This window comes from Parambassis ranga, chromosome 14, assembly GCF_900634625.1.
Source record: "Parambassis ranga chromosome 14, fParRan2.1, whole genome shotgun sequence".
Classification (NCBI taxonomy): Eukaryota; Metazoa; Chordata; class Actinopteri; family Ambassidae; genus Parambassis; species Parambassis ranga.
Window position 1 is genome coordinate 13,760,960 of NC_041034.1, and position 25,918 is coordinate 13,786,877.

Below are 25,918 nucleotides of genomic sequence, written 5' to 3' on the forward strand. Positions count from 1 at the left end.
AAACTTTAACAAAGACAATTATCTTAATATGTCTGTGGAACAAAAGCTTTAATTGCCTCTCCACGGGTCAGTGTTGCAGAGATGTGCAATATAAACACCTGAATAATGAATGATCCTTAATGAGATGATGTTATCAGAAAATGAAATCCTCTGAGATTGTGATTGTCCACAAACAAAGCTGATGTGAAGTGTTCTGATCAAGTAAAAAAAAAAGTCTGAAAAACAGAAGTCAGCATTAGGGTATTTTTATTAAGATTAACACTAGAGATCAATACAATGGTTGTGTGTCAAACCATATATAACTTCAGACGTTTTATATATTCATTATATAATCCTGTATATTTAGTAGGTATAGTGCCTCCTGATTAGTGCTGTAATGTTTGCTTGGTGTGTATGAGTTATTCATGTTAGTCACGCGGCTCCGGTCGTGTGCATATGAACTGTCCACTGTGCCGTGGTGCTGTAAGCCTGCTTTTACATTTTACCCATGGCCGATCAGACTGTGTTTATCTGTTGCACAAAGTAGCACAAACAAGCACAAATTTCTCCTCGCTGTGAGCAGGTGTCACTGAGTGTTCCCATGGAAACAAGGGTCTGAGTTTAGTGTTAGCCTAGGGGTGGAATGGCTTAAAATAAATGAGTCTTTATTTTGGTGAAATCTTCTGACTCACTGATCTAAAATGGCAATTTTTCTTTTTTTAAACCAGCCCGTAGACTGACGGCAAAGAGCAGAGCCAATCAATCTGATACACCACCACCATGTGGAAGATAATGGTACAAATCAAACACTGTCCTGTAGATAATGAATGAATCATTATGAATCATTTGTCCTCAAACTGTACAGTAAGCCCATAATGTATAGGCTACCAAAAAGAATTCTGTGTTTTATTGTTTATTTTGACTTCTTCTGTGGCTCAGTTGACTGAAACAATGTGTATCAGCTCTCATTGGAACCATTGTTTCTGGCATAAATGGCACGAAATAGTATAAAATTATAATCTTAAAAGATCTGGTTAGGTTTTATTAAACGGTTAAGACACAAGGGATACTTGTGCACACCCTTTAAAAAACCTTTTTACACACATATTGCCTGCAGGCATGAAGCTCAGTGTTATTAAAAGTATGAAACCCAACTTAGTGACACAACTTCTGCAAACTTTAACTCCTTAGAAACCAGAGTTAATGCACCACTTCTGATAGGCTGTTAAACTGACGCCAGTGGTGATCAGGTCATATATAAAAAAGACGTGCTGAGCTAGATTCTCTCCACTGATACTTTGTCCCTAAATGAAGTCAGACCTAACTGACTGACAAGTAAGTAATATGTACAATGCAAAATTTCACAAGATGTTCAACTCTAAATATTATTATTTTGTATTTGTTTACACTTATCATGTGTTGTGTTTTTATGTTTATTTCAAGACATTTAAGATATTGTTGCACAGTCTTTATATCTCAGGTCTGTTTGTGATGTTTATTTAGGATGTGTCTGATGTCTTTCCAGGTTCTGCATGAAGTCATGAATGATACATACATTTCACAGGAGCTGCCTCTTCAGACCTCTGTCTCAGCCCTGCTGTTAATGCTGCCATGTCTTCTCTTCCTCTATGTAAACAGCGTCATGGCCTTTGCCTTGTTGAGAAAGCCTCTCTTACTGGAGTCCTCCAGATACATCCTGTTTGGTCATTTGCTCTTCACGGACTCCCTGCAGCTCGTGGTGTCTATGCTGCTGTATATCTTTGCCGTCACTATGGTCAGAATTATCAGCTATATCTGTTTTATTGTCACCCTGCTTGCTGCCACAACTTTTAAAATGTCCCCTCTGAACCTCGCTGTGATGTCTTTGGAGAGATATGTGGCAATTTGTTTTCCACTAAGGCATGCTAACATCTCTACAGTCAGGTCAACAGGTATAGCCATCGCTGTCATGTGGACAGTGGCCTCTTTGGACTCATTCATGCAGCTGATCCTGTTTGTCAGTCTGGAAAACAGAAACTACAGTGCGCTAATGATCTGCACCAAAAGCAGTGTCTTACGGCCACAGCTTTATCTTACTTTATACAAGTCCTTCACCATCATGTATTTTGTTTTGGTGAGCATGATCATCATTTATACATATGCTGCCATTATGATTACTGCGAGGTCGGCTTCTTCTTGTGTCCGTAACGCTAGTAAGGCTCATAAGACAGTACTGCTGCATCTGCTCCAGCTGTGCCTGTGTCTCACCTCAGCTCTGTTCAACATGATAAACTCCAGCGGCCTGCTAAATGTGAATGCTGCCATGGCTATTCACATCCAGTACATCCTCTTTATAGGTCTAATCATTTTCCCAAAGTGTTTGAGCCCACTCTTATACGGCCTCAGAGATCAACCCTTCAGACGTGCCTTTACATACTATTTCACCTTTGGTCTGAAAACTACCATCAGGACATATCCTAAGTTTTGATTTTAAATACAGTGACTGTGCGCGCTTAGAAAATGTTACAGTAGAGTCTGTGTCTTTTTTATCTATTGTGTGATGAGCCTGGCCAAAGCGATTGTTGTTAAGATAAGATAATACTTTAATCTTTGTTTGTGTCATGCTTAGTTTTTATGAAAAAAAACAAGATTTTTGATGAGATTTATAAATATTTTATCTAAACAAACCTCCATATGCCTACTTTTACTGTACTGCTTATCCTTTGTAAAAGAAACAAAACATACCTGAGATCAGCTGCACAGTTACTGTGTAAGTAAAGAAGGATTCCATGTTTATCTTCTTAATATACTTGCATGTAAATTTAATGGAACTGAAGGCTTTTATTTTGTAATTTTACTGTGGATATGAATTTAATTAATGTATCTAACATTGCGCATTCAACATCCATGAATTGTGTCCTCCTTTATTATTAATACAAATGCTTTCTTTAACAGTCTTGCTGTAGCTGATAACATCTTTGTTTTTCACATTTGACTGTTTACAAGAATCTTGCATATTTTCTCTAAGCTAATAAATGTATAACATCTATCAGTTCACATGCTAAGCTCATGTAGTTCACCCTGAACTGCCTTTTGTTGTAATATTACTTCTCTGTGTAGGTTACATAGTAGTAGTTTCATAGTCAAACTGATGAGAGAACGTTTGTTTCCTATCTTAGCCAGCAGATGTCACCTTTGGCTTATAAATAGTTCTACAGCTTCTAACAACAAAATGTGTCTTTTTAATAATTTTAATATGCAAGTAAAAATATAGCAAAAGTAAACTCTATGTGGGTATTAATATGCAACCTAAATCAAACAATTGATCTTATTTTATCAGATTTCTGTGAGTAATCTGTGAAATTCCTGTCTCCTCTTTCTCACAGTGCAGATGGGCACTTGTGTAGTAGAAAGGACTGAGACAGAGGACAGAGAGAGAGGGAACAATTTATGTGGGTAAACAAGGAGGGAGGCGCTGGCCCGCCGGAATAAAAGAAACGTCTGAGCAGGAGGTGGACTAATTTAACCGATCTTTACTCCGCCACAATCTTGAAGCCCTCTCAATACCTCTCTGGCCTTCGTGAAAGAGCACTCGAAGGGCTGAAAAACATTCCAGAGCAGGAAAGTACCTGGTGACAGAGAGCAGCTTAAGTTTAGAGCAGAAGCAGGAGGGAAATGTTGTTATCCTGATCACAAAAACATTACACATCCTTAATATATGGAATCTGAAGCTTAATAATGGTACATTCTACAAAATCTCAGTTTTATTTTCGATCACACAGGATTCCCAGTGTTCACAGAGAGAGCATCCAGAAAACAGACCACACAGATTCCTTCACATAAAACCCGTTGCTAACAAAACATTACTCTGTTCATGTGGCAAGTAATCGAAACATCTGGAAGAGATTACATAAATAGGCTGCAAAAAAATGAAATATGAAACAAAAAGTAAGAATTGGCATACTTACATACTAATGGAATAATGTGAGAAAGTCTACCAATCCACAAAGGGTAGTGGAAAAATCAGAGGGGAATATTATAACATGGAAGAAACCTCTGAATTAAATTATAAAGTCTTTTAGCACACTCCTCTCTCTCTTGCTGAGATTCTCAGAACATATAGAAACATACAGCACAGCTTTAATGCTGCACTCAAGGCAAAATATTCTGACTGAGAGTAAGAACAATGGGAATACATAATGCATTTTATCCACTCCCAAAACAGTTTTACAGAGACGTGCTGCTATGCTCACGTGCACACAAACGTTTGCACTATAGAGCTGTATGGTGGGAGAGTAATTGTATCCCCTGTGGCTCAGATTTAAGCACTGACCTGGTTACCTTTCTGTGAGCAGGGAGGTGGGGGCACTGCTGCCCCAGCTGCCCCCACATTTACTCTGCACTGATTAAGTTATTAACTGACTTAACTATGAGCAGTAACTGGAGCCACCAAGAGAGAATGTTCAATGTCATTACAAGGATGCAGACTTTCAGAGCTATCGTCAAAAATCCATCCATCCATCATCCGAACCCGCTTCATCCTGCAGTGCAGGGTCAGGGGGGGGGGTTGAGGCTTTCCCAGCTCTCTGTGGGTGAGAGGCGGGGTACACCCTGGACAGGTCACCACCAGTCCATCACAGGGCAACATACACAGACAGACAACCATTGACACTCACACCTACGGGCAATTCAGTCACCAGTTAACCTAACATGCACATCTTTAGAATGTGGGAGAAGGGCGGAGCACCTGGAGAAAACCCACACAGGCACAGGGAGAACGAGCAAACTCCACACAGAAAAGTCCCAGACAGCATCGAACCAGGAACCTTCGTGCTGTGAAGCGACAGTGCTATGATAAAACAAATGTAAACACATATGTGTTTAAAGATTATACATTTCAAATAATTTACACCTGTGCCTTTTCTTCAGTAGAATATTACCTGTAAATAATAATAAGACAGTCTCATGTTGCTATGACGCCACCTACAGACCAAGTGAAGCTAATTACTCCATTACAATACTAAAAGGATTGGGAGGATGTCTCAGAGGTGATGAAGACACATCTTTATCAAACGCTGCCTTCTAGAATTTGACAAGTTTTGTTATGGGAATTGTTGAGATTAGTCGAATGTATATTATTCAAAGTACAAAAATAAGACAGGAAATATGTGGAGATCCTCCACGTATACTGTGAATTAGGGCAAATACTGACACTTAGCTTTAAAACAATAAGGAGGAGAGGATATCTTAAATAAGCTGACCTACAGCCAGATCTCCATATAGGCTGCAGTACGTCAGAACATTTGGACTGGCAGGGTGCAAACTGAAAAAAAGGCAGTGTTTTATGTTTTGTGTTTTTGCAAGAAAGACTGAGCAGAACAGAAGACATGGTGAGAAATGTGGCGTAAGAAGATTTACCAATTGTTTTAAATCTACCAAAACCTCTTATCAACCCTTAAAATAACAAAAAGGCGGAGTTTTAACTCAAAAGATCTAGTAGCGAGACAAAAAAGGCCTAAAAATGTTTTCCCCTCTATAATCTGGCCTAACTTTCCACCTAATTTTAATGTGTTTAGTGAAATCCAGTCCAGCTGATTTACAGCATCAGAGAAATTAGACTGAATACAAACTAGTTTCGGTAAATACATGATGTATTTCAGTGCTGTATTAGCCAGTAAAGCCAATAAAGAAAAAGTCATTTAATGAATCAATATATGTCGGGTATCAACAGAGGTGACGTAATGTGTATGCTAATGGTTCCTTCCTCCGGGGGGAGGCTCCTGTAAAAACCTCCACACATGACCACAGGCTTCAATTGTCAGGTGAGGTCCCGGCCCCCCCGCTCCGCGCCGTGTAGATGGTACAGTCCACATGCAGTTCGGAGTTGTTGCTGAGGAGGTTCCTCTGTTCGGCACATACCGCTAAATTGGCATGCGTCCTACGCGCTGGTCCTGGAGCAGGAGGCTGCACTGCTTTTGAAAATGTTACCGCCTCATTATTATCGGAGTTATCTCGGACAGGCTGCCTTATTTCACCTTCTGTGCAGTATTACAGGTGAGTCCTGAATCCTGTGTGGCAGTTTTATTTGTTCTACTTAACGGTGCACAGAAGTTTTTTGTGGGGAAGCCGACTGAATCGCGCAACGAGCCGGTTAACACGAGCTAACCCAGCGTGCTCCACGCGGGGATTAATTGAAGTTACGAGTTCTGCAAGTTTAGCCTCCGTCATTAAAAGACCAAAACTTGGTTACAAGTTCACTTCAACGCCTCGGAGTAGTCGCTAGTCAGCGCAGCCACCGCCGTGGATGATGGTGCGACCCGAGGCTGCCATAGAAACAGTCCAGAGAGGAGCTCAGGCAGTGATAATCAGTTATTATATACCGTTATCCAAGCTACACTTGGGTCATTGCAGATCCACTGGCAGCCATATTAGCTCTTCTATTAAAGTAACGTGATGATGCTGTGATGTGTGTCACGGCACCTGCCTTTGCATAATGTTGAGGAACTTCGATTTGTGTCACCCCCAGAAGACAATGCAAATTCAGCCCCCACCCGCAGGTCGGGATGAGGGTCACCCTCCATGTGCCTGCAGTGGAGCCTGAGCTCATTATGGTTTAATCAAGGAGTGGGGTAGTTCACCAACTCCACCCCGAATCACGCCAACTTTCTGCATAGTGTTGTCGTGCTGCTGCAAAAGAAAGAATATTACACTTTCCAACTTTGAATCAAAGCTCTCCTATTTTCTGCTATCAAGCTGGAAGAGAACATCCTACAGGAAAAATGAATTTTCACTGATGACTCAATAATGCAATATGGCATGGAGGCAAGCTGAGCTTTTATATGCAAACTGAAGGCAAAAGTCAAAATAATATATACACATAATGTCCCACAGCACAAAGATTCCCTCATCAAAATGCACTTTTTAGTAAATTGTAAGTCATCTAATTCAGTCTTTGGAGTTCCTGGGAATAATGAGTACTCAGGTGCCTTGCTGGAATAGCCCTCTGAGAGTGAATCAAGCCAGATGATGTGAATGTTTCACATTCCATATCAGAGGCAGGAGAAGCACCATCAGCACATAGGCTGTGTCATTATTAAATGCAAAGAAGGGTTCACTGTACATGTCATGATACTTGTGTCTACCCCAGTACTATTTGATGTTGTAGAAATCCTCTTTTGTAGTTATAGTGTGCCAAGAAACATGTTTTTGTACAAATTCCAGTGAAGACACCTCATTTCTTTTCTTAAAAACTGGATATAAGGGATTCTTTGCCACATTAATACCAAAATCATGTAGTCCATCTTCAACTGTTTAAGCACCAGAGCTCAAGTAAAGGTGCAGACATGTGCACATTTGTTTAGGTTTAGTTTAAGTCTGCTGTACATCTCAATGAGGAATTTGACCTTGTGCATTTGTTGAATGCAAAATAGATGCACACACCCTTAGTGCTAATGTGTAAGCCTTAAAGGGGCACAAACACACTTCTTATGCTGTCATTTGCTTTAACACAAACACCATTAGCTTTATTAAAGTTGCATTAATTATTTTTCTGGCAACAGGGAAGTTATGAGAATAGATTCCCTCTTTTACCAAGCCGATGCTAAGCTGCTGATAACATGATGGAACAGAACAGAACAAAAGTACCTATACACTGGATAATGACATCAGCGTGTGCAGCAACAGGTCCTCTGCTGTGTGGGGGATACAAAGACACATCAAGAGTTGTATAGAGATTTAGTGCATTTATTGTTTGAGTCAAATGATCAGGATCATTTTGATCAATCGAAAGACAATATGGTTATGATGTTATTTTTATGAGTTGCAGTTCATATTGTCATACCAATGTTGTTGCAAACAGCTACATCTGTTCTAGCATGCTCCACACACAACCTTCTCAAAGGCTAACATTGTCTTCTTTGCACTAATGAAAGGAGGGCTCATTGATTCAGTCTATAGTGTAATCTATAGCCATCTGCCAACATGTAACATTTTGAAATACAGTAAAACCAAAGTGATCAGCTCACACAGGCTTTACGGTTTAATTTATGTGTCCAACCAACAGTTTATATTATGGCCGTCTGCAGTTTCCGTAAGTTATACATTGTCTTACTGCCTTGCTCATGTCACAATGTGCGTTCATAGATACAAATAAAAACTGCACCTTAAACCTTTGGTCAGCATTATAGCTAATGGAATGCTCAACAGAAGCAGGGAAATTTGCCTTTTGTCTCAGCCTGTCCAAAACAAGAGTAGAATGATTTAAAATGGTTATAAACTGGCAGTGAGAAATCCATCTAAAGTTTCCAAAAATCTCTCATCTGTAACAGGAAGAAAGCAGCGGTAACAGAAGGCTCCATATTGCTCAGGAATAGCCTTGTCAGTTATCTGCTCTGTTTCCCTCAAACACATCCAAGAAGCCTTAGTGTGGTTAAGTGTGGGATAAATCAGACTCTCAAACTATGGTTCAGTCATTTCCCATCCTTCAGCTGACTCTGCCACTTCCACCTTAACACCATCACTATTATGTTCTGACTTCCACTTTTAACAAGACACACTGCCCTCTAGCAAGATACATATATTAATACACTTGCTGTCACATAAGTGGTGTGTGTGAAGGTAATATTGACTTAAGTGTGAACGAGCAGCACAACGTCCCTGGGGAGCAATGTGTCCTTGATGCCAGGATATCTATAATCTATTTTCTACTTTATGCGTCAATGAGACACGTTGCGTTGAGTTTGGAGACCTGACTGAAAGTGTCTATATAAGCTATTCTTTTTGAGGATTGCAAGAACTTAAAACCGTTTCTCTTCTTTGTCTCTAAAGCACAAGAAGAAGAAAGGGGGAATCGCTCCTGCTAACATCAAGATAGACTGCACATAGGATCAGATAGACTTTGCCCTTATTCTCATCTTCTGTTTTTTTTTTTTTTTTCTTTTTTTTGAGTTGGAGAAAACGAGGGCATGCTTATGTAAGGTTGTCGTCATGTCACCAATAAAAATTTTATACAGTTGCTATACCTCTTCCATTACATATTCAGTGCAGGGAAAATGCTGCTTTTTCTATCTTCACTATGCTTCTATTTTTGCCATCCAGTCTTATCATTCAGAAAGTCACAGAATGAGTTTTTTACTCTAGGAAAAGGTTCATTTACAGAATACGATATGGCTGCGAGCTGGAGTCAGGTGTGGGACTTACATTTTATGCAAAAGCTTTAGCTGTTTGAGGAGAGGAGCAAACATTATGCTCTGTTAAGAGGGCTTAAAGCCTCACTGCTTTTGTGTGTGTTTATAAATGTATGCACATGTATATGCGTGTGTTTTTTTTTTGTTCGTGTGTTTGTTATTGCATGGTGCTATGCATAGTCTGTGCAATTAGGTAGCAGTTCATTTAACTCTCTGCCTCATCCTCCATCCCTTGTTACGAGGATACAGAGTTTGAGGGAACATGCTTATTAACTTCAGCAATTGAACCAAGAGCAAACATTCACTGGGGGCTATCCCTTTATGTTCAGAACAGCTTCACTCCTCCTTGGAGGAAGTTGTGAACTGTGTATAATTTGAAAACTGGAATAAGCCTCATAAGTTTTTTTGGGATAGTTCCACCATGGCTGGTTCAAACCATCCATCTTGTCTAGTATCCAGACACATTTTTTAGTGGACCTGCAAAGGTAGAAACAACACTGAGTTCTAACCTGATAAGCTAGTTCTTTATCTTGATTTTAGCATTGGCTTGATCTGTCTATAAGGGGCTACTTTAGTAGTAACCTCTGCTACAGTGCAGTCAATCAAAGGAATGTGTGTTTGCATTTCACATTTGTGAGTGCATTGTATGATATATCGTAAGCTAACAGTACGCTAGTGGGGAAAAGACAGATGCAGATTGATATAATTTTGTCTGGGTTTGACTGACTCAGAAGGCAGATCTTACTGTTTTAGATGTACCTTATATTTAGCAATGATGAAAATGGTATCATAACCTAAAGTGAATTGAAAACTTTGTTGTTTTACCAATACCAAAAATACTCAGTGTTTTAATCCAGATTCCCAGTGGAAGCGATGGTGGACCAAATCCACAGTCCTCGTTTTATCTGAAGTTAATTTAGGCTATAGCAGGCTGTGCTAGTCAAAACAGATGGCGTTTGTGTAAGTCTGTGCATGAATTCCAACAATTAATAACTCAAAATAGCACATAAACTTAATGAACATCCCCCCACAGTTGCAGTGATAGAGTGTTCAGACCTCTTCTCTTTCTTCACACTTCTAATGAAAATGCACTTTCTCTGTATGAGCAATACAGTGACTCCCACCTGTGTTATTTCCAGGACATAAAAACTCCTAAAGTTTGCTATGTCAGTCTAATTGTAGTTTTTACAAGTGGATTGATGGTTTTATGTCTACAGGGTAAAACATTGTATACGAGTCATGCCCAATTTTGACAATAATTGGTTTAGCTATGACAACATGTGGAAGCCCACATAACCAGCCTTGTAATTAGCCTTTAAACTGAGCATTATAAAACGCAAGTAAAAACGTGAAGAAGCGACAAACGCGTGCTGTGGCCTAAAGAAACTGAGACCTGATTCTAATGACAGTAAAATGAGGAAAATAAATAAGACTTTTGTGCTTCATACTGTAGGGGCAGGGAAATTTCCCTCAACCATGCCAATATTTGAGGACACAGCCTTTTAGAGGGAGACTGGTCAGAGACTGAGCTGTTTTTGGCAAAACAACAATAGAATATTTGGAGTCAGTTGCCAAGCAGCGCAGCAGGTTTTGATTTATGATGATGTCTTCCTGCTGGCAGCTTGTTGCAATTAGTGATTTAGTAGAATGCTATGGCAGGGTAGAAGTGTTAGGTGTTCTTTTCATATCCAATAATGTCATGTTTTTTTTTTGTGTATAGCAATCCTGATGAGGGTTTTTATCTGACGTGTGCTATATGTGACTTTGCTCTCGCCTCACTCTATTCTCAGCCCTCTCTTCTCCTCTCAGCGATGATGTCATCATGTTAGCATATCTCTTCCCTCCTCTTTTTTTTTCTGAAGTCTCCTCTGTTCATTTCCCTTTGACCTTCCTCAGCACAACATTGAGCTCCTGCTTCCAAGACATGCTACTTTTCTGACAAGTGCAGGTGACAAGGTGCATAGGTTGGTTATATTTGGACAATAGACAGACAGATAGCCTGCTTTTAATTTCTGAATTCAGGTCGGGGGAGGAAAGCTGTAGCGACTAGACAAATTCATCAGTTGGAACACTGAGTCACACAGTGAGCTGTATAGTATTTGTTCAGGAGCCCACTGCCTGCTGTGATGGTATCAAGGTTTGATTCCTGTCTGATACCCACAGATGTCAGATACTGAACTGACGTCAGAGGAAACACCAGAAATACCCTCTCTTCGCTGATGCAATGTAACATGGTGACACTGCTTTCCAAAACCTTTCCATCTGCACGAATAAATATCCCTCCATTTCTCAGCATTAAAAAATTATTCCTCCAGGTAATTGCAAGTCATTTATTCAGGTCTTAAGAGAGTTTATTAATTGTGTTAAATGAATGTTGTGATTCTATCTGACAGTGTTGTTTTGTGTGTCTCCTTGGCAGGTGTGTGGTGCAGTCAGGTGGTGGTGCCTCCGAGGGTGAGTGCCGTGCTGGGGAAGAACGTGACCTTAGAGTGCAGGGTGGAGGTTGGCTTAAACCTTACTCTCACTCAGAGTTCCTGGGAGCGCCGTCTGCCTTCTGGCTCTGTCACAGTGGCTGTCTACAACCCAGAGTTTGGCACCTCCATCCCTCCAGAGTTTATTAACCGACTGTACTTTCGCTCGCCCTCCTCTCACGATGCCACCATCATACTGGAAAACGTGGGCTTTTCTGATGTGGGGATATACACCTGTAAGGTAGCCACATTTCCTCTGGGAAACACTCAAGCCTCCACTACTGTCAATGTACTCGGTAAGTATATATGTCCTGTCTCCAAATCAATTTATCAAAACTATGTTAAGTGTAAGATTTAAAGGTGTTATATGAGATGCATTTTCTGCACAGGTAGTGTTGATATAAGCTAGAGGGCTGTTTTGCAGTACTGGAATACTGATAGACAGGCGTTAAATTTCAGGTTTCAGTGTTGTTTTCAATTTTGCTAAAGGGATTACCCTTTTTGTTATCATTTGGATCACAGGTTGTCACGGCTGGCTCACAAAGACAGTGTGTGTATGTGTGTACACTCAGTCTGTTTTCACAGCGCAGATCGCAAGGGTGGATAGTGCTGCTAATGATGGGTTGGACTCAGTTGTAGTGGAATGACAGAAGGGAAGAGAATACAGTTAACGATGCAAGAAAAGCAGAAGTGTAAATATTTCAAACACTGCAGTTAGCTCAGAAAAAATAACCTCAGGAGGGACTTGGTATCTTAATGTCCTTCCTTTTTGTGTCTTTTCACATCCTGTGAATCCCAGTGGAGCCAAAGGTCTACGTGTCTGCTGGCTCAACTGCACTGATCGATGGGGGAAATGAGACAGTGGTGGCCACCTGTATCGCTGAGCGCGCTCGACCCCCTGCTGAGGTGTCCTGGGAATCCAACCTGTTTGGCCAGTCAGAAGTGCAGCTTTTTGACGACATTAATGGCACGACCAGCACACAAGTACGCTACATCTGGCAGCCCACTCGCCACGTCCAGGGCCACACGCTTACGTGTGTGGTCCGCCACCCGGCACTGCAGAGTGACTTCAGGATCCCCTACCAGCTCAATGTGCAGTGTAGGTACATTATGAGTGTCCATGTGGGTTGACAACTACTGAGAGAGATACTGTAGTAATTGTTTTCATGAATATTTACACACATAATTTTAGCATAGAGTCCAACATCATAGTCTCAAAAGAGCATTTAAACAAAAATGAAATTGTAATAATTATTACTCTGAGTATTATACTGGCTGTTCATGTTTATTTTTTCCCTAAATCCAACTTTCTTTTTTTAATTCAAGTCAGTGTGCCCATAAACTGTCAAAAGTCAAAATGTATTCTTACATTAAGTCCCCATAGATATAGTTTGCGTGGCAATAACACATGTCTGTGTACCAGCTGTAAGCACACTCATGGAAGCGGTAGAGGGACATCCTCAAATCTCTTTTTAAGTTCGACAGATGCATTTATCTTTGGTCTGTCATTCTGCTTTGTGACATGTGGCAGCTACAAAGGAAATGATCTGGTTTATGGTACAATGAAGAAAGTATAGCAGTCATTTTTTATACAGTATACAAGTTACTCTAGAGTATAAGTAGTGGAGAAAAATCAATCACAAGTTTTTTTTGCTCTGTAGATTTTGTTTTCTTTCTTATGTTAGAGGACACAGGCTTGTATATCTCTGACCACACACACTAGTACACACAAACTAGTCTAATGGTTATTTTGGTTAAACATTTGTTTTCCAGTTAAAATGTAACTTGTAAAATGTAACTTAACTTGGAATATCAGGTTTTGCTGAAACTGCAGAAATGTTGACCAAACACCGTGTGTGTTCCCTCCCTCTTTAACTGTAGTCGCTCCTGATATCTCAGTTGTTGGATATGATGGAGACTGGTACGTAGGCCGCGAAAATGTTCAAATGATGTGCAAAGCCAATGCAAACCCACCGGCTCATCACTTCAGATGGATCAGGTGTGTATACATGTGCCTGTATTAAGGGAAAATTCAGTTTTTTACTACTTAAACAGTAGCCCCATGTGCTGACTTGTAGTTTGACCTAAATGTGCAAACTAAACATAAGATAAATTGAGGAGTACACAAATTGTCAAATACAAGTATTCGGTGTATATGTCTAAATGTTTGTCTCTCTGATGTATCACAGACTGGACAGTGAAATGCCACAAGGAGTGGAAATAATAAACAGCACGTTGCTCTTCCTGCGTCCCCTCCAGCGAAATGACTCTGGAGTTTACAGGTGTGAGGTTGCCAATGACATCAACCTCCGCAGTCGGGATGTGCGCATTCTCATACAAGGTGAGCGGAGCATACACACCGGAACAAAGCTGACTCTTATTGCTTTCTCTTCCCTTAGGAAGCATTGTGCGTGCATGCACGTCATAGAGGGTATCACTGCCTGTGACATTGTCCTTCAAGCTGAAATGTGACACTATCACTCACCCATTCTGTACATACTGACAGTCTATCAAGCAGTCGCTCATGGCATGGTGTGTCTGCGCTGATAATATTAGATTCAGTCTTAATTGCACGCTGATTAGCCTTGATTAACATTAGGTCTCCAGATGTTCAAGAGGGGAGTTCATGGGCCAAACAGCTGCAAATAGTTACGGCCTCTTCAGACCACTGCACTGCCTCTGCTCTGTCCTGCTGGCTTAGCATCTAAGTATGTCTTTCTTTTGTGTATGATGAGCATGTTCCTTTGGTTTCACAAGATCTGTCTTGCCTGGGGAAGCTCTTCTCATGAATGAAGTTCTGATTATGATGTGATTTTCTTTTTCATCCCTCTCGCTGTCTTTCTATGTTTCTTTTATTTCTGCATGTGTCATACAGTAAGAGGCAAAAGCCTGCAGCCTGACTGTGAGATGATGTCCCAGATTCATAAAACATTAACTAGTTCTTTTCAACTCCTATTTATTATTTATCATCCATATTTTATTTTCCTTTGAGAGGACCTTTATGGGTGTGCACAAGCTTACGCATGTTGGTGTACCCTTGATTGTATGCGTTACTGTGGGTGTGCTCACATCAGTTCACTGTCTTTGCATGGAGTTCATATACTTGGAAACTACAAACCTCTGGGTTCATGTCTCTGATCTCTCAGATGTGAATCTTTGCCTCACATCTGGCCTGGCACTGAGGTTAAAGTGGCACAGCAATCAGCACCATTAAAGCTTTTAGTCTGAGATTCTTTCCATTACTTTAGCTTCTTATGATTATAGCCTTTGGCTCTTCTGTTTGTGGGTTTAACCAATAATTCAGTTCATTTTAAGGCTGGTGTAGCATACTGAAAAATAAACTACTTGCAAGTACTTGCAAAATAGGATATCAAATGCTACACTCATGCATGAAATATATATATATCATATAATGGTTATTTTGTATGTAGAAATGATTAGACCCCAACATTTGCAAAAATGTGTGACTTGCCTGGCGAGTGTCATATACTGTTAAATTCAATTTCTTTAATGCTTCAGAAAGAAGCAAAAATATGACCTGGATGTTCAGGCCTTCATAGAAATATTGGCATATATATATCCAATGTTTCAAGTGGCTTGTTAAGTGCTTGAATGTGTAAATGACTGTGCAACAGCCTGCAATGACAAATGTAGAGAGAAAAAAATCAGCTAAAACATTCCAAGAAATGTTCTCTTTTGTAGTTGTTTATAAGATATTCTGCTCTATAGCCTTTGGTTTGTTCTTCTTTGGCCTCAAGAACGTCCAAACGTTCAAGTGTACTTAAGGTGCTCTTTAAAATGAAGCACAGCTAAGACACGGACACATCCATACTCATCTCATCCTCTAACTTGTGAGTTCTCAGCTCATTGTACCAATGTCTAGACATGTGTTACTAATATCTATGTGACAGCCCGAGTATTCACTCTGAAGCTCTGAAGAAATTGTAAACCTGAGGTTGCTCTAGGCATGTTTAGTTTAGTTTAGTTGATGTTATTGTTAACATCTCCCTTCTTAGTGAAATGCTGATGTAGTTGGCATTGACATTCTTTGCTTCTCTGTCTGTTCATCCCTCTCCTTTGCCCTCTGTTTCCCCCCCTCACCCTCCTTCCCTCCATTAGATCCTCCCACCATGCCTTCCACCATTACCGCTCCTGTCCTAACCGGCTCCTCCTCCTCCACCTTGGTGGATGATAAGGGCCATGTCCTTCTGAGCTCTCCCACACTTGAAGCCCTGCCTGAAAGTAATCTTGGTTCCATAGTGGGTGGGGCTGTGGGAGGGGCCTTATTCCTGCTGCTACTGTTGTCACTGGTTGGCGTGTGTTACCTGCGGAAACAGCAGACGTTTCACGGGAACTACTACACCAAGCAGTACCTGGGTCCCAATGATCTCCAAAAGGCTCCCACGCAGCACGAACTCCATCCTACCAAAGCTGGCAGCAGCTCCCACCATCGGGACCACGATCGAGAGGAGTGGGGAGACCGCCAGCTCAAACATGAGCGTGACCGGCGTAACCATAGCGACTATAATGGAGAAGAGTATCCCGTTAATGGGTACACCAGGGCAATGAGGGAGAGCGGTCGCCACAGCCGTCAGCAGAATCACCATCAGGAACACACACAGTATTCTAGTCCACAGCAGGCCAGATGTACCAGATACCCCCAGTCACCTAAACTGCAGGGAAACGGCTCCCCCTACCTGTCAGATGACTGCTACGATAGTGGGCCTGATGGTGATTATGTCTCTCACAAAGACGGATCAGTCATCTCACGTAGGGAGTGGTATGTTTGACAAGCTATCTGCTTCTGCAGGAGCAGAAAAACACCAGAAACCGGAAGCTTTGGTTTAATAAATTAGAAACACATTTCTTTACGTTCACACATCCACTAATCTCTATAGCTTACTTGTTTTGCCCAAGCATCCTGGTTGACACTTGAGAAATAATGTTTCCTCTTGGTGATGTTGACAGACTATGGATTGTACAACCAGTTGGAGGTCAACATCTCCATGTCATTAGAAATGGGCATGTCACCAGTGTGTTTGTAGAAACAAATGGTTTTATGTTTGTGTTGTCTCTGCCTTACATGGACTGAGGCCATTTATTTAGCATTACTAATGTCTTAAGAGTGAGAGGCCTGGAGATTTAGAGGTCACCTAGGTTGGCATAGATTTAGTTGTCTGTATGTGTGGATATTGCCTATTATATATTTATTAGTTTCAAAGATGTGTGGGCCAGTCCTCTCAGTGTGATTAGCTGATACTCAAGACATCCATGAAATTCTGATGGTAATAGTTTCCTTTTTCAAAACTCAGAGACACAGCAGAGCCATAATAGACTAATTTATTTAAGAGGATTTGTCGTCCTGATAAATCTGGATCCCTTTGTGACTGATGACCTCTACACACTCATGGTTATAAAATGTATTGCCCTGCCTTTTGCAAAACTTTATAATGGATGACTGAATCATTGGACCATTTGTTAGCTCCTGAAATCTCTACTCCTATGTAAATCACAGTGGAAGAATTGTTTGCCTGAGGACTTGACCACTGAATGTCCAGTTGGTAAGAGCATTGCTCCTGCATGTCCTCAGTCTTTCATCCCCACGAGGGAGGGATGAGGGCAAGCAGGAGGCCTGTTTGAGGGGCACTGTCCCCTGTAACAACAAACTGGGTCTGTCATACAGGTCCGAGGAAAAGTGCCACAATTTGTGCAGATTAGCAGAAATAATATTTCTTGAGTTTAACATTTTAGTCTCTGTGCAGTTACTGATTTATGAAAGAGTTTCAGGTTTGTTACCCCTTTTTTTTGGCCAGTATATATACACGTTACCCTGTGTGTCTATCGCATGAAATCTGGCACCAAACCAGGCCTCTTGGGAATTCAGAAGAGCTATCAGCAGGGGCATTGTTTAAAGCAGGCTACAGTGTGGCAGCCACCATACGCTGGCCTCCTGGTCACAAAGTATTCTGTCACACAAAGAAATCATTCACACTCAGCCACTGAGGGTTTAATTTCAGTAATCTGTAGAAACAAGACAACCTGAGGCATTAATAGGCTTATTGCCACTATCTGTCATTGGAGTGTGCCGCTGCACTACTTATTTCACCATCTAACAACATTTATTACTACAAAAAAAAGAAACTTTTGTCATAGATGTGTTGTGACACCTATTATTTTCAGCACATCCACCGTTTTGCACTCATCATTAAATTCAATAATAACTCATAATTATCTATTGTGTAGCTACAGATTAATACATGTTTTGTTTTTCTAAAATACATTTTATTTCCATTTAAGACTCTCAAGCATTGCAATGTACCAAGTACTGTGATTGAACTGAGGAAATGTTTTACATGTCAGTGTTATTGGGCCGTGAGCCCCTTGTAGTTCAATGTGGATGAGGCAGTTTGTATGTTTAAAGATGCACCTGTTTACCAGACTGCATGGAGGAAATCCAACCATTTCTTTCATGTACACTAGTTGTGAATACATGCCAACTTCAGTAGTATAGTCACCTTTACAATATTTGCTGCCAGATGCCAAATATTTGTTTAACTTGTCTGTATAAAATATGATAAATGTGATGATGGTGGCATCTGATACAAGTAGTAAAAAGCTGATCATTACAGTATCTTATATAAATGACGTATCACTGTTGTATACAGGGTCTTGTAACCTGATATAGAGATGAAAAAAATATGCTTTAATATTACAGTAACAGTTGTCAAAAGGGGAATTAGTTATACTGTTATGTACCTTCTAATTATTTGTCAGGATGTGAATTTGTCATGGGATTTGATAATGAGGCTTGCAAGCAGAGAATATGACCCCTAACTGCAGTTCATGTTGTCTGTAATGCTGTGCAGTGCAGTAGAAGTAATTTATCTCCACAGACAAAAGGTGCACAAAAATAATTTGTCCTCTTTCAAATGCAACCTTTTTGTTTTATTTTCAATGGAGGCCAATGATATTGTGTTATTGGTGCTCACAGCAAGGTTTCTGTCCTAAAGTCAATACAACAGGGTGTCAGTAGTTTTATTTGGACTGTTTCTTTAGTTCAAAGCGGTTGAAATGAATAAGAATGTACAGTATGCAGACACTTATTGTCTTTCTGCCAGGATATATTAAAGTATTACTGTAATACTATTGATCAATAGTACCATTGATCAGCTCAGTGCCAGAGGTTGTTCCTGGAAATCATAATCTAGTTACTCAAGAAAATCCTCAGACCTTGTTGCGAGATGTTTCATGCAGGAACCTTTAACTACAGCTGCTTCACTGCACAGACATCAGCCATGACGATCATACTTGGAACTATAGGTGTAAACATCAATAACATCGTCCTTGTGTTGAGCTGTAATGTCATTTTTTCACAGGCAAAATCTGAATATTTTATTTTGGATGGAATGATTGGTCCTCTAAATGTTTTCAGTGTCATGAGCACCAGAAACAATATCCGATCCATCTCTGTTGTATTTAGGAAAAGGAACAGACTCGGTCTTAAATCACGGGCTAATCCATGCAGTCTATGTGGACACTTAGTTGACATGTATTTTACTTTTGTAATTTGGGTTAACTGAACCTTTAATAAGTGTCCAAATGAAATGCACATTTGGCTATGTATTAGCTTCATTTACTGTAGACAGGTGAATTAAAAGTATTGATTTCGGGGAAAGAAACAGGAAGCATGGCAGCCTAAACCCTTCTTGAGTTTGCTTCTATGCACTAAGACGGAAATTCCTTTTAATCAATATTACTGTTTTTGCTGGGCTCGTCAGTTTGAAGCCGCACACCTCGATTAATGAAGTTCTTTTGTACCGTGGCATTTTGAATAGAGATCATTCATCGATATCCTTACCTTGAGAAACGTCCTTCACTTTGGGTTGAGAGATACACCTAGTGCCTTAGATCTCTAGAATAATGTACATGTATTCTTATAGTTTACCTATGGATGTTGCTCTGTGAGGGGTTGTCTGTTGGTTTTGATTTTTTCACTGCACTCTTCTTTGTAGCAGGAATTCTTAGTGCCATATTCACTTTTCTGCCCTTGTCGTCATGACAGTTATTGACGCAGTATATTTGCAAACCTAGAGGCATTAAAAAAAAACACTAAAAGGCAAAGCTTGAATGGATGTAAAATTAGTTACATCTTCTTGTCTTCACAGGTATCTGTCAGGGGTTTTGGTCGCTGTAGAGTCACTGTTGTTCAAAGGACTGAAGACATTTCCTTCAGTCTCACATTGTCAATGAAAAGCACCTTGTGATCATGTTTGTTTTTTGTATATAAAGGAGAAAATGTAAGTTTCAGGAAGGAAAAAAAATATTTATGTCAGTGACAACAGTGGAGCGTTATTTTGTCAATCTTTTGGACGATACTTTAGTTCAATAAAGCACCTTAGCACCTGTGAGTTATTTTCTCTGGAGGTTTTTTTTTTGAGCTTGCCATTACTCAGACTGCTCCGTCTCAGCCTCTTTGTTCATCTATAAATGACATCATCTCTAGCTCCCGAACGCATATTACTGCATAACTCCCTCCTCACACACACACACACACACACACACACACACAAACAGAATCCAGTACGCTTATGTGGGACGCCATGGATGATGTAATTCCAAATCATTTTTCCTCACTTTATCATCTTAAAGTAACAATGTTTTAGGGTGATAATTTACTGCTTGTGCTGTTTGAACACTGAGACTGAACTGCATGTCTGTGGTCAGGGGGAAACCCAGCACCTCCTCAGCTCGGCGTGCCCTCTTCACCAGCCCTAGTTTTTGTCTCAGGACAGAAAAGACCTCGCTCTCCCCTACAGCTTCTCTCCTTTGTGAAGCCGCCACGCTCCAACCCCCGTGTCTTTCTCCCACTGTCTACCAGCTGGTAAAATTAAACGCTGAGTGTTTCTGACTGGCCCAAAGTCCCCACTCTCCAGCCCATTGACTGTCCCCATGGCAACAAGCTCATCTGGAGCTGCTGATGGAGGCTGTCTTCCTGCAAGCTTACTACCTGGCCACAGAAAGCAGAGGGAGAGGGATGCAGGGCCCTGTGTGCAGCTAAGAGGTTAACTGCTGCTGTGAAAGGCAGAGCAGAAAGAGAGAATTACACCCTGCTTCACTACAGAGAGCTCCTCTGGCTATAAGGACATATCACATCAATGTGACCTTGACATTGTTGAGCTTGCACTCCAGGTTCTCAAGACACAACCCCCACCCCCCCATTTCTGAAAGACTTTATTTCAGTTGACCTCTGTTGATCTTATCATGGTCGTAGCGGCAGTCGCTCTGACCTTGAAGCGGGACATGCTCAGTCTAAAAACACATTCCGTAGCAGCGGTGATGTCAGGCTGTGATTCTTGAATTTGTTTGAGACACTCGTGTAGATGATCAGCCTATTTGCTTTTCGCCTGCGCCACAACAGTTTCCAAGGATACTTTTCACAACACACAAAGGAGTGAGCAAGGCAGAGGGAGGGATGCAGCACTGACAACTGTGTGAAGGAGACACTTTGATATTAACTCCACAGCAGAAGGGGGGGGTCAAATTGTTGCCATCATCGAACTGAAAATATTGAAATTCGACTAGTCTAACCCTCCTTCCTCCACAATTATTACACAAGCCTGTGCTTCCTGTGGGGTCTGTTGTCTAGGCAATAGCATGACACTTGAGGTTTAAAGGTGGATTTGTGTGTGTGCGTGTGTGTGGGGGGGGGGTTGTGTTAAAGCCATGGATTGTGCCATATTTAATTTATAATAAGTCTGTGACCTCACTGTGCACTCCTTTCCGCTTCACAGCAACAATGAATTGTGTGATGAAGTATAGAAAAAAAGTAATCCAAGCCCCTTCAGAATAGATGACGTTTGAAACAATGGAGGAAAAATGTCAAACTAATGTCCAAAATAATCTCTCTTTTTTTTTAGATATGTGTCTTCTAAACTTAAGAAAATTATGATTTTTAGCATTTTACAGCGTTCATATATGAGCACCTGAATGTGCTTTTTGCCGCCTCTCTTGTCACACTGTGAAAGAAAGTGTCTGTCACCAGACATTAAAGCAAGCTGGCTTGATGAACTACATTTTTAAAGGCGTTTTGATCAACTCAAGAGGCCTTTGTCATAGTTCAGCAGCCATCAGAGCTAATCGAACAGTTATTAACTGTTGAGGACAAAATGAATGGAGAAGAGGGTAAAAGGGGGGAGGGGGGGTAAAAAAAAAGAGCAGGAAGAAGTGGCTTTCAGAGGCCAGCTCAGAAATCCCAGCTTGTTCAGTCTGCATCATAATTGAACTGTTGTTTAGAATTCTCATCTCAGCACATTATTGATTTTTAACACCCCCCCCCTTCCCACCTGAACAGTTAAATCAAGTGGAATTGACCATCACACATTTTGCCTCCCCTGTCACCTCTTGTCCTGCTTCAGTGTCCCACATTCACAGTTTTACACATTACTGCTGATTGGCCAAAACCCGCTGCTCTGTGAGTTTATTAATCCTAATCCCCTCAGTGGACAGCATATGCAAGCATATGGTGTAACAAAGCTGATACAACACAACTCATGCACAAAAGACTGAGCAACAAGAGACATGCATGACTGGTTAAGATGTGTCTTTTATCATGTAGTTTTACATGTTTTCAAATAAAACTACAAATTCTTGACACAAAACCTACTGATAAAGTCATTTTTTAGTCTTGTGTAGTGTCATGTGTGAATGTTTTTGTGGTTATACTGGATGTTTCTCTCTCGCTCTGTTTCAGATCAGTCTCAGGCCGAGAGGTCAAACTCCATCACCGTGGCCGGAGCAGTGATGGGCGCCGTCCTTGCCCTCTTCCTCATCGCCGTCTTCATCATTGTGATCCTCACAGCTCGCAAAGCCCCGCCTGCAGCCTTTACTGACAAAGTGTAAGTCTTTCACAAATAATTCATGCTCAGCTGGTTAATTAATGACATGATACCTTGCGAGGTGACTGAAGCCCACTGGTGGGTTCAGGGAGTTGCTCCTTCCTCCTGTGGAGCGTGCTGCAGTGGTGCACGCCCCCGGAGCAGGGAGGCTGCAGGACAAGGTTGAGGGGTGGCAGATAATTGCTGTCTTGGCAGCAAGCCCTTGTCCTATTTTGTTCAGTCTGTTCCTATAGCGCACCGGCACTCATGTTAATGTTAGAATAACTTTGAGGTTAAATTATTTACAAAAGAAGCTGGGTCACACACACACTGCAGACTGACATAAATGTGTGAGTGTGTGTGGCCTCTGTTCAGTTTGTTTATTCTAAATAACAAACAGATGCTACACCAAAGACTGAATAGAATTTTTGCGGACACAAACATTAAAGATGATAGATTTTGATTAAGGCTTCTTATGTCTTAATTTAAAGTTCACATATAGAAGTGTGTGTCCAGTAACCTACGACCCCCATACATAAAAATTATTGTCATCAAGCTGTAGACCATGTCTACAAGGACGCCCTCATCCATCCCTGTTAGTGTGTGATTCAGCTCCAGCTACATGCCTTATGGAAGGCCACTAAATTACCATAGGTTCTGTTTTAAATGATTTTAATTTTAATGTCAATAAATTTATCTGAAAATATGAGGAGCAGATCCAAACAACTTTCTTAAAGGTTCTCGGCCATCTGTGCTTTCATCAGGTCACATTCCACCATGTAGATATTTGCATATTTTTTAGTGTCAGCACCTTCTTCAGACTGAGGTTCAAACGCCCTGCTGAGTGTCTGAGCGGCGTGAGTAAACAGCATGAATTACAGCTCAGCACTCATGCCGGGGCGTGGGCCCTGCATTACTACACTGACACTACAGGACGGTCCGTCTTACCATGTGTTGCTCCGGTCAATGCCACGACAAAGTTAGCATCTTAAGTGTGACCGTGGCCGGGAGTCCCAGTGGAATAAGAGGGGGGAGGGTGGACTCTGGGCCTCGTCCCTCTTCTTCTTCTTCATCACATGCAGACGTGAGTGTAGGACAGCAGGTCACTGAGAGCGCTAACTGTAATCTCTTACTGCTTCTCATCTCAAGTATGAAAGGGAGGCGCAGCATTAAGTGACACACACTGTTAGAAAATCAATGCCTGTCATGACATCTTTTTATGAATGGCCAAGGTCACTTCCTAGGTTTCGGTTTAGGAGTGCACAGGGATTTCAATAAATGAGAAAATGAGTCTGACTTCAGCATTTTGCAGGCGTGTATGGAACAGCTGTCAAAAATCTAAAAGATTTACGGCATGAAACTCCATCATCTTTATACCCATGTTGTCAAACATCCTAAACTCTGTTGATTTAGCCACCTGCATGGACAGCAGCTCTTATAAAGAGATATGAATCATTTTGGATTCTATTGCTAAGAAGACGGTGGACTGGCTGTAGATGCAGTTAAAAAATGTCTTTTTTCCCCTTGTGAGAATTGCAGCCCCTTGTGATGTCATACAGGGATAAGCAGCAACCGCAGCAGGTTTAAAGGTGTACTGTTAAACTCATGTGTTTTTTATTGACCACATCATTTTATTGATTGTCCCCGCCATATTTCTGCTGGGGTATCCTTGCTATCAGCAGCAAAGGACCGGGAAGAGGCGTGGGCAGTAGAAGCTCATTTGCATTTGAAGGTACAGGCACTGTAACAGTCAGTAAACAGATGATCTGTGTAGTGCTTTGACCTTATAGCGCTAAACATTCTGTGGAAGACATTAATTTAAGTGGAGGCATAATATGGAAGATTTGCAATCTGACATGTCCAATTTCTTCAGATGCTCTCTTAATAAACTAATAAACTACTTCTTTCCTGCTCCTCTTCAAAACAGACATCTCACTTCATTGCCATGTTTTCTTTCCCTTCATCTTGTTTTGAAGGATTGACCTTCCTCCGACACACAAGCCGCCCCCTCCCTACTCTGAGAGAGCGCCGGCCGTCCCTCTGGGAGTCCACGCATCACAAGTGGCCTGGCTGTGTCAGGTAAACCCCACTCACTCAAAACCATGTATGTGAATCATCACAACAGGCAGTAATCACAACTTGCTGACCAATGCCATTATTTATCTTATTAAGCAGGAGGCTTAATGGCTTTACTCATTTAATATGTAGGGCAGTTTAAATTTTAATTTGTTACCAGCACCACTCTTTCATAAGCATGTCCCTTTCTTACACAACACATAAAGAGACCTCAAGCTTCCTGTTCTTCTGTCACCTCACATGACACGAGTCACACAAGAAGACAGACTTGTCTTTGTACCATGTGAGTTCAATGGTAATATGATGATGGTTTGTTTTTGGCACATGCAGACTCGCAGGGCAGAGCGCAGGTTCGAGCTCACTGACAGACAGCAGCCTCCCACACCAAGGCAGACACAGCCAGCAGCACAAAGCTCCACCCAGCAGCGCTCCCGCCTGCAGTGGGTGTGTCACCAGAGCGGGACAGACCGGGTGTACATCAACCACCGTGAACACTATGTGTGACAGACATCCTGGACACAGTCCACCAATCACCTGGCAGTCACTCTGCCTGAGCAGCACCGAACAAATGATTCAGTGAACCATCAATCCAGAGGAGGACGCAAGTGGCAGCATGAGGGGAGAACGGCTCCCTTTGCAGGCAGTTTTTCAACTTTATCAGTACATTTACACCACTTATATGTCTGTAAATATGTAGATATAGTTAAGAAGTCATAGGTAAATAGCTAGAAGCCAGATAGCTTAGCACAAAACAGAGATAGAAGGATATCTGAATGTAAAATGTTATTTTCTTGTTATTGTTGGCAATATTTTGTATTTATCTGTGTGTGATATCACTTAGACTACACCTGGACTATACATAAGTAGATAGAAAAAGGGTGAGGGTCACTCAAATCAAGTTTTTTTTCTCATGTCAGACAGTAAAAAATGTGTGACACCACTTTCATATCAGCAGACCAAACCTCTGAGACTTCACTGAGACTAAGTGTACTAACTGGAACTGGAGCTGATGCAGTGATTATCCAGTTTATCTCAATATTTATAGAAAATGTGTATAATTTAACTTTAACTGTGTTTGATACACTGTTTAAATTTCCAATGTTTTTCTTCTTTGATGCAGCCTAATAAATAACCAGGAAGGGGAAAATGCAAATTCTGATATGATAACTATGGTAACAACTAAGGCCTTAATATAACATTTATGGGCTAGCAAGCTAACTTTAACCTACGCCCTCTCTGCTATGGTGAAATTGCAGGATGATAATGGTGTCAATTATTATGAAGCAAAAATATAGAGACAATTTATAAAAGCTGTGTTTATCAATAACATTGTTTCATCAAACACTTAAAGGGA

At 41.1% G+C, this 25,918-nt stretch overlaps 2 protein-coding genes across 2 annotated transcripts; both read left to right on the forward strand.

The window, feature by feature from the left end:
• Window positions 1–1,483: 1,483 nt before the first annotated feature.
• LOC114446553 (odorant receptor 131-2-like) lies at window positions 1,484–2,446 on the forward strand. The gene has a single exon (XM_028422201.1). The coding sequence runs from the start codon at window positions 1,484–1,486 to the stop codon at window positions 2,444–2,446; it is 963 nt and encodes a 320-aa protein (XP_028278002.1).
• Window positions 2,447–5,882: 3,436 nt separating this feature from the next.
• On the forward strand, window positions 5,883–16,404 carry nectin3b (nectin cell adhesion molecule 3b). Its single transcript, XM_028421877.1, has 6 exons — window positions 5,883–6,012; window positions 11,563–11,910; window positions 12,414–12,713; window positions 13,496–13,613; window positions 13,804–13,955; window positions 15,734–16,404. The coding sequence occupies exons 1-6, from the start codon at window positions 5,940–5,942 to the stop codon at window positions 16,402–16,404; spliced, it is 1,662 nt and encodes a 553-aa protein (XP_028277678.1). The 5' UTR covers window positions 5,883–5,939.
• The last annotated feature ends 9,514 nt before the right edge of the window (window positions 16,405–25,918 follow it).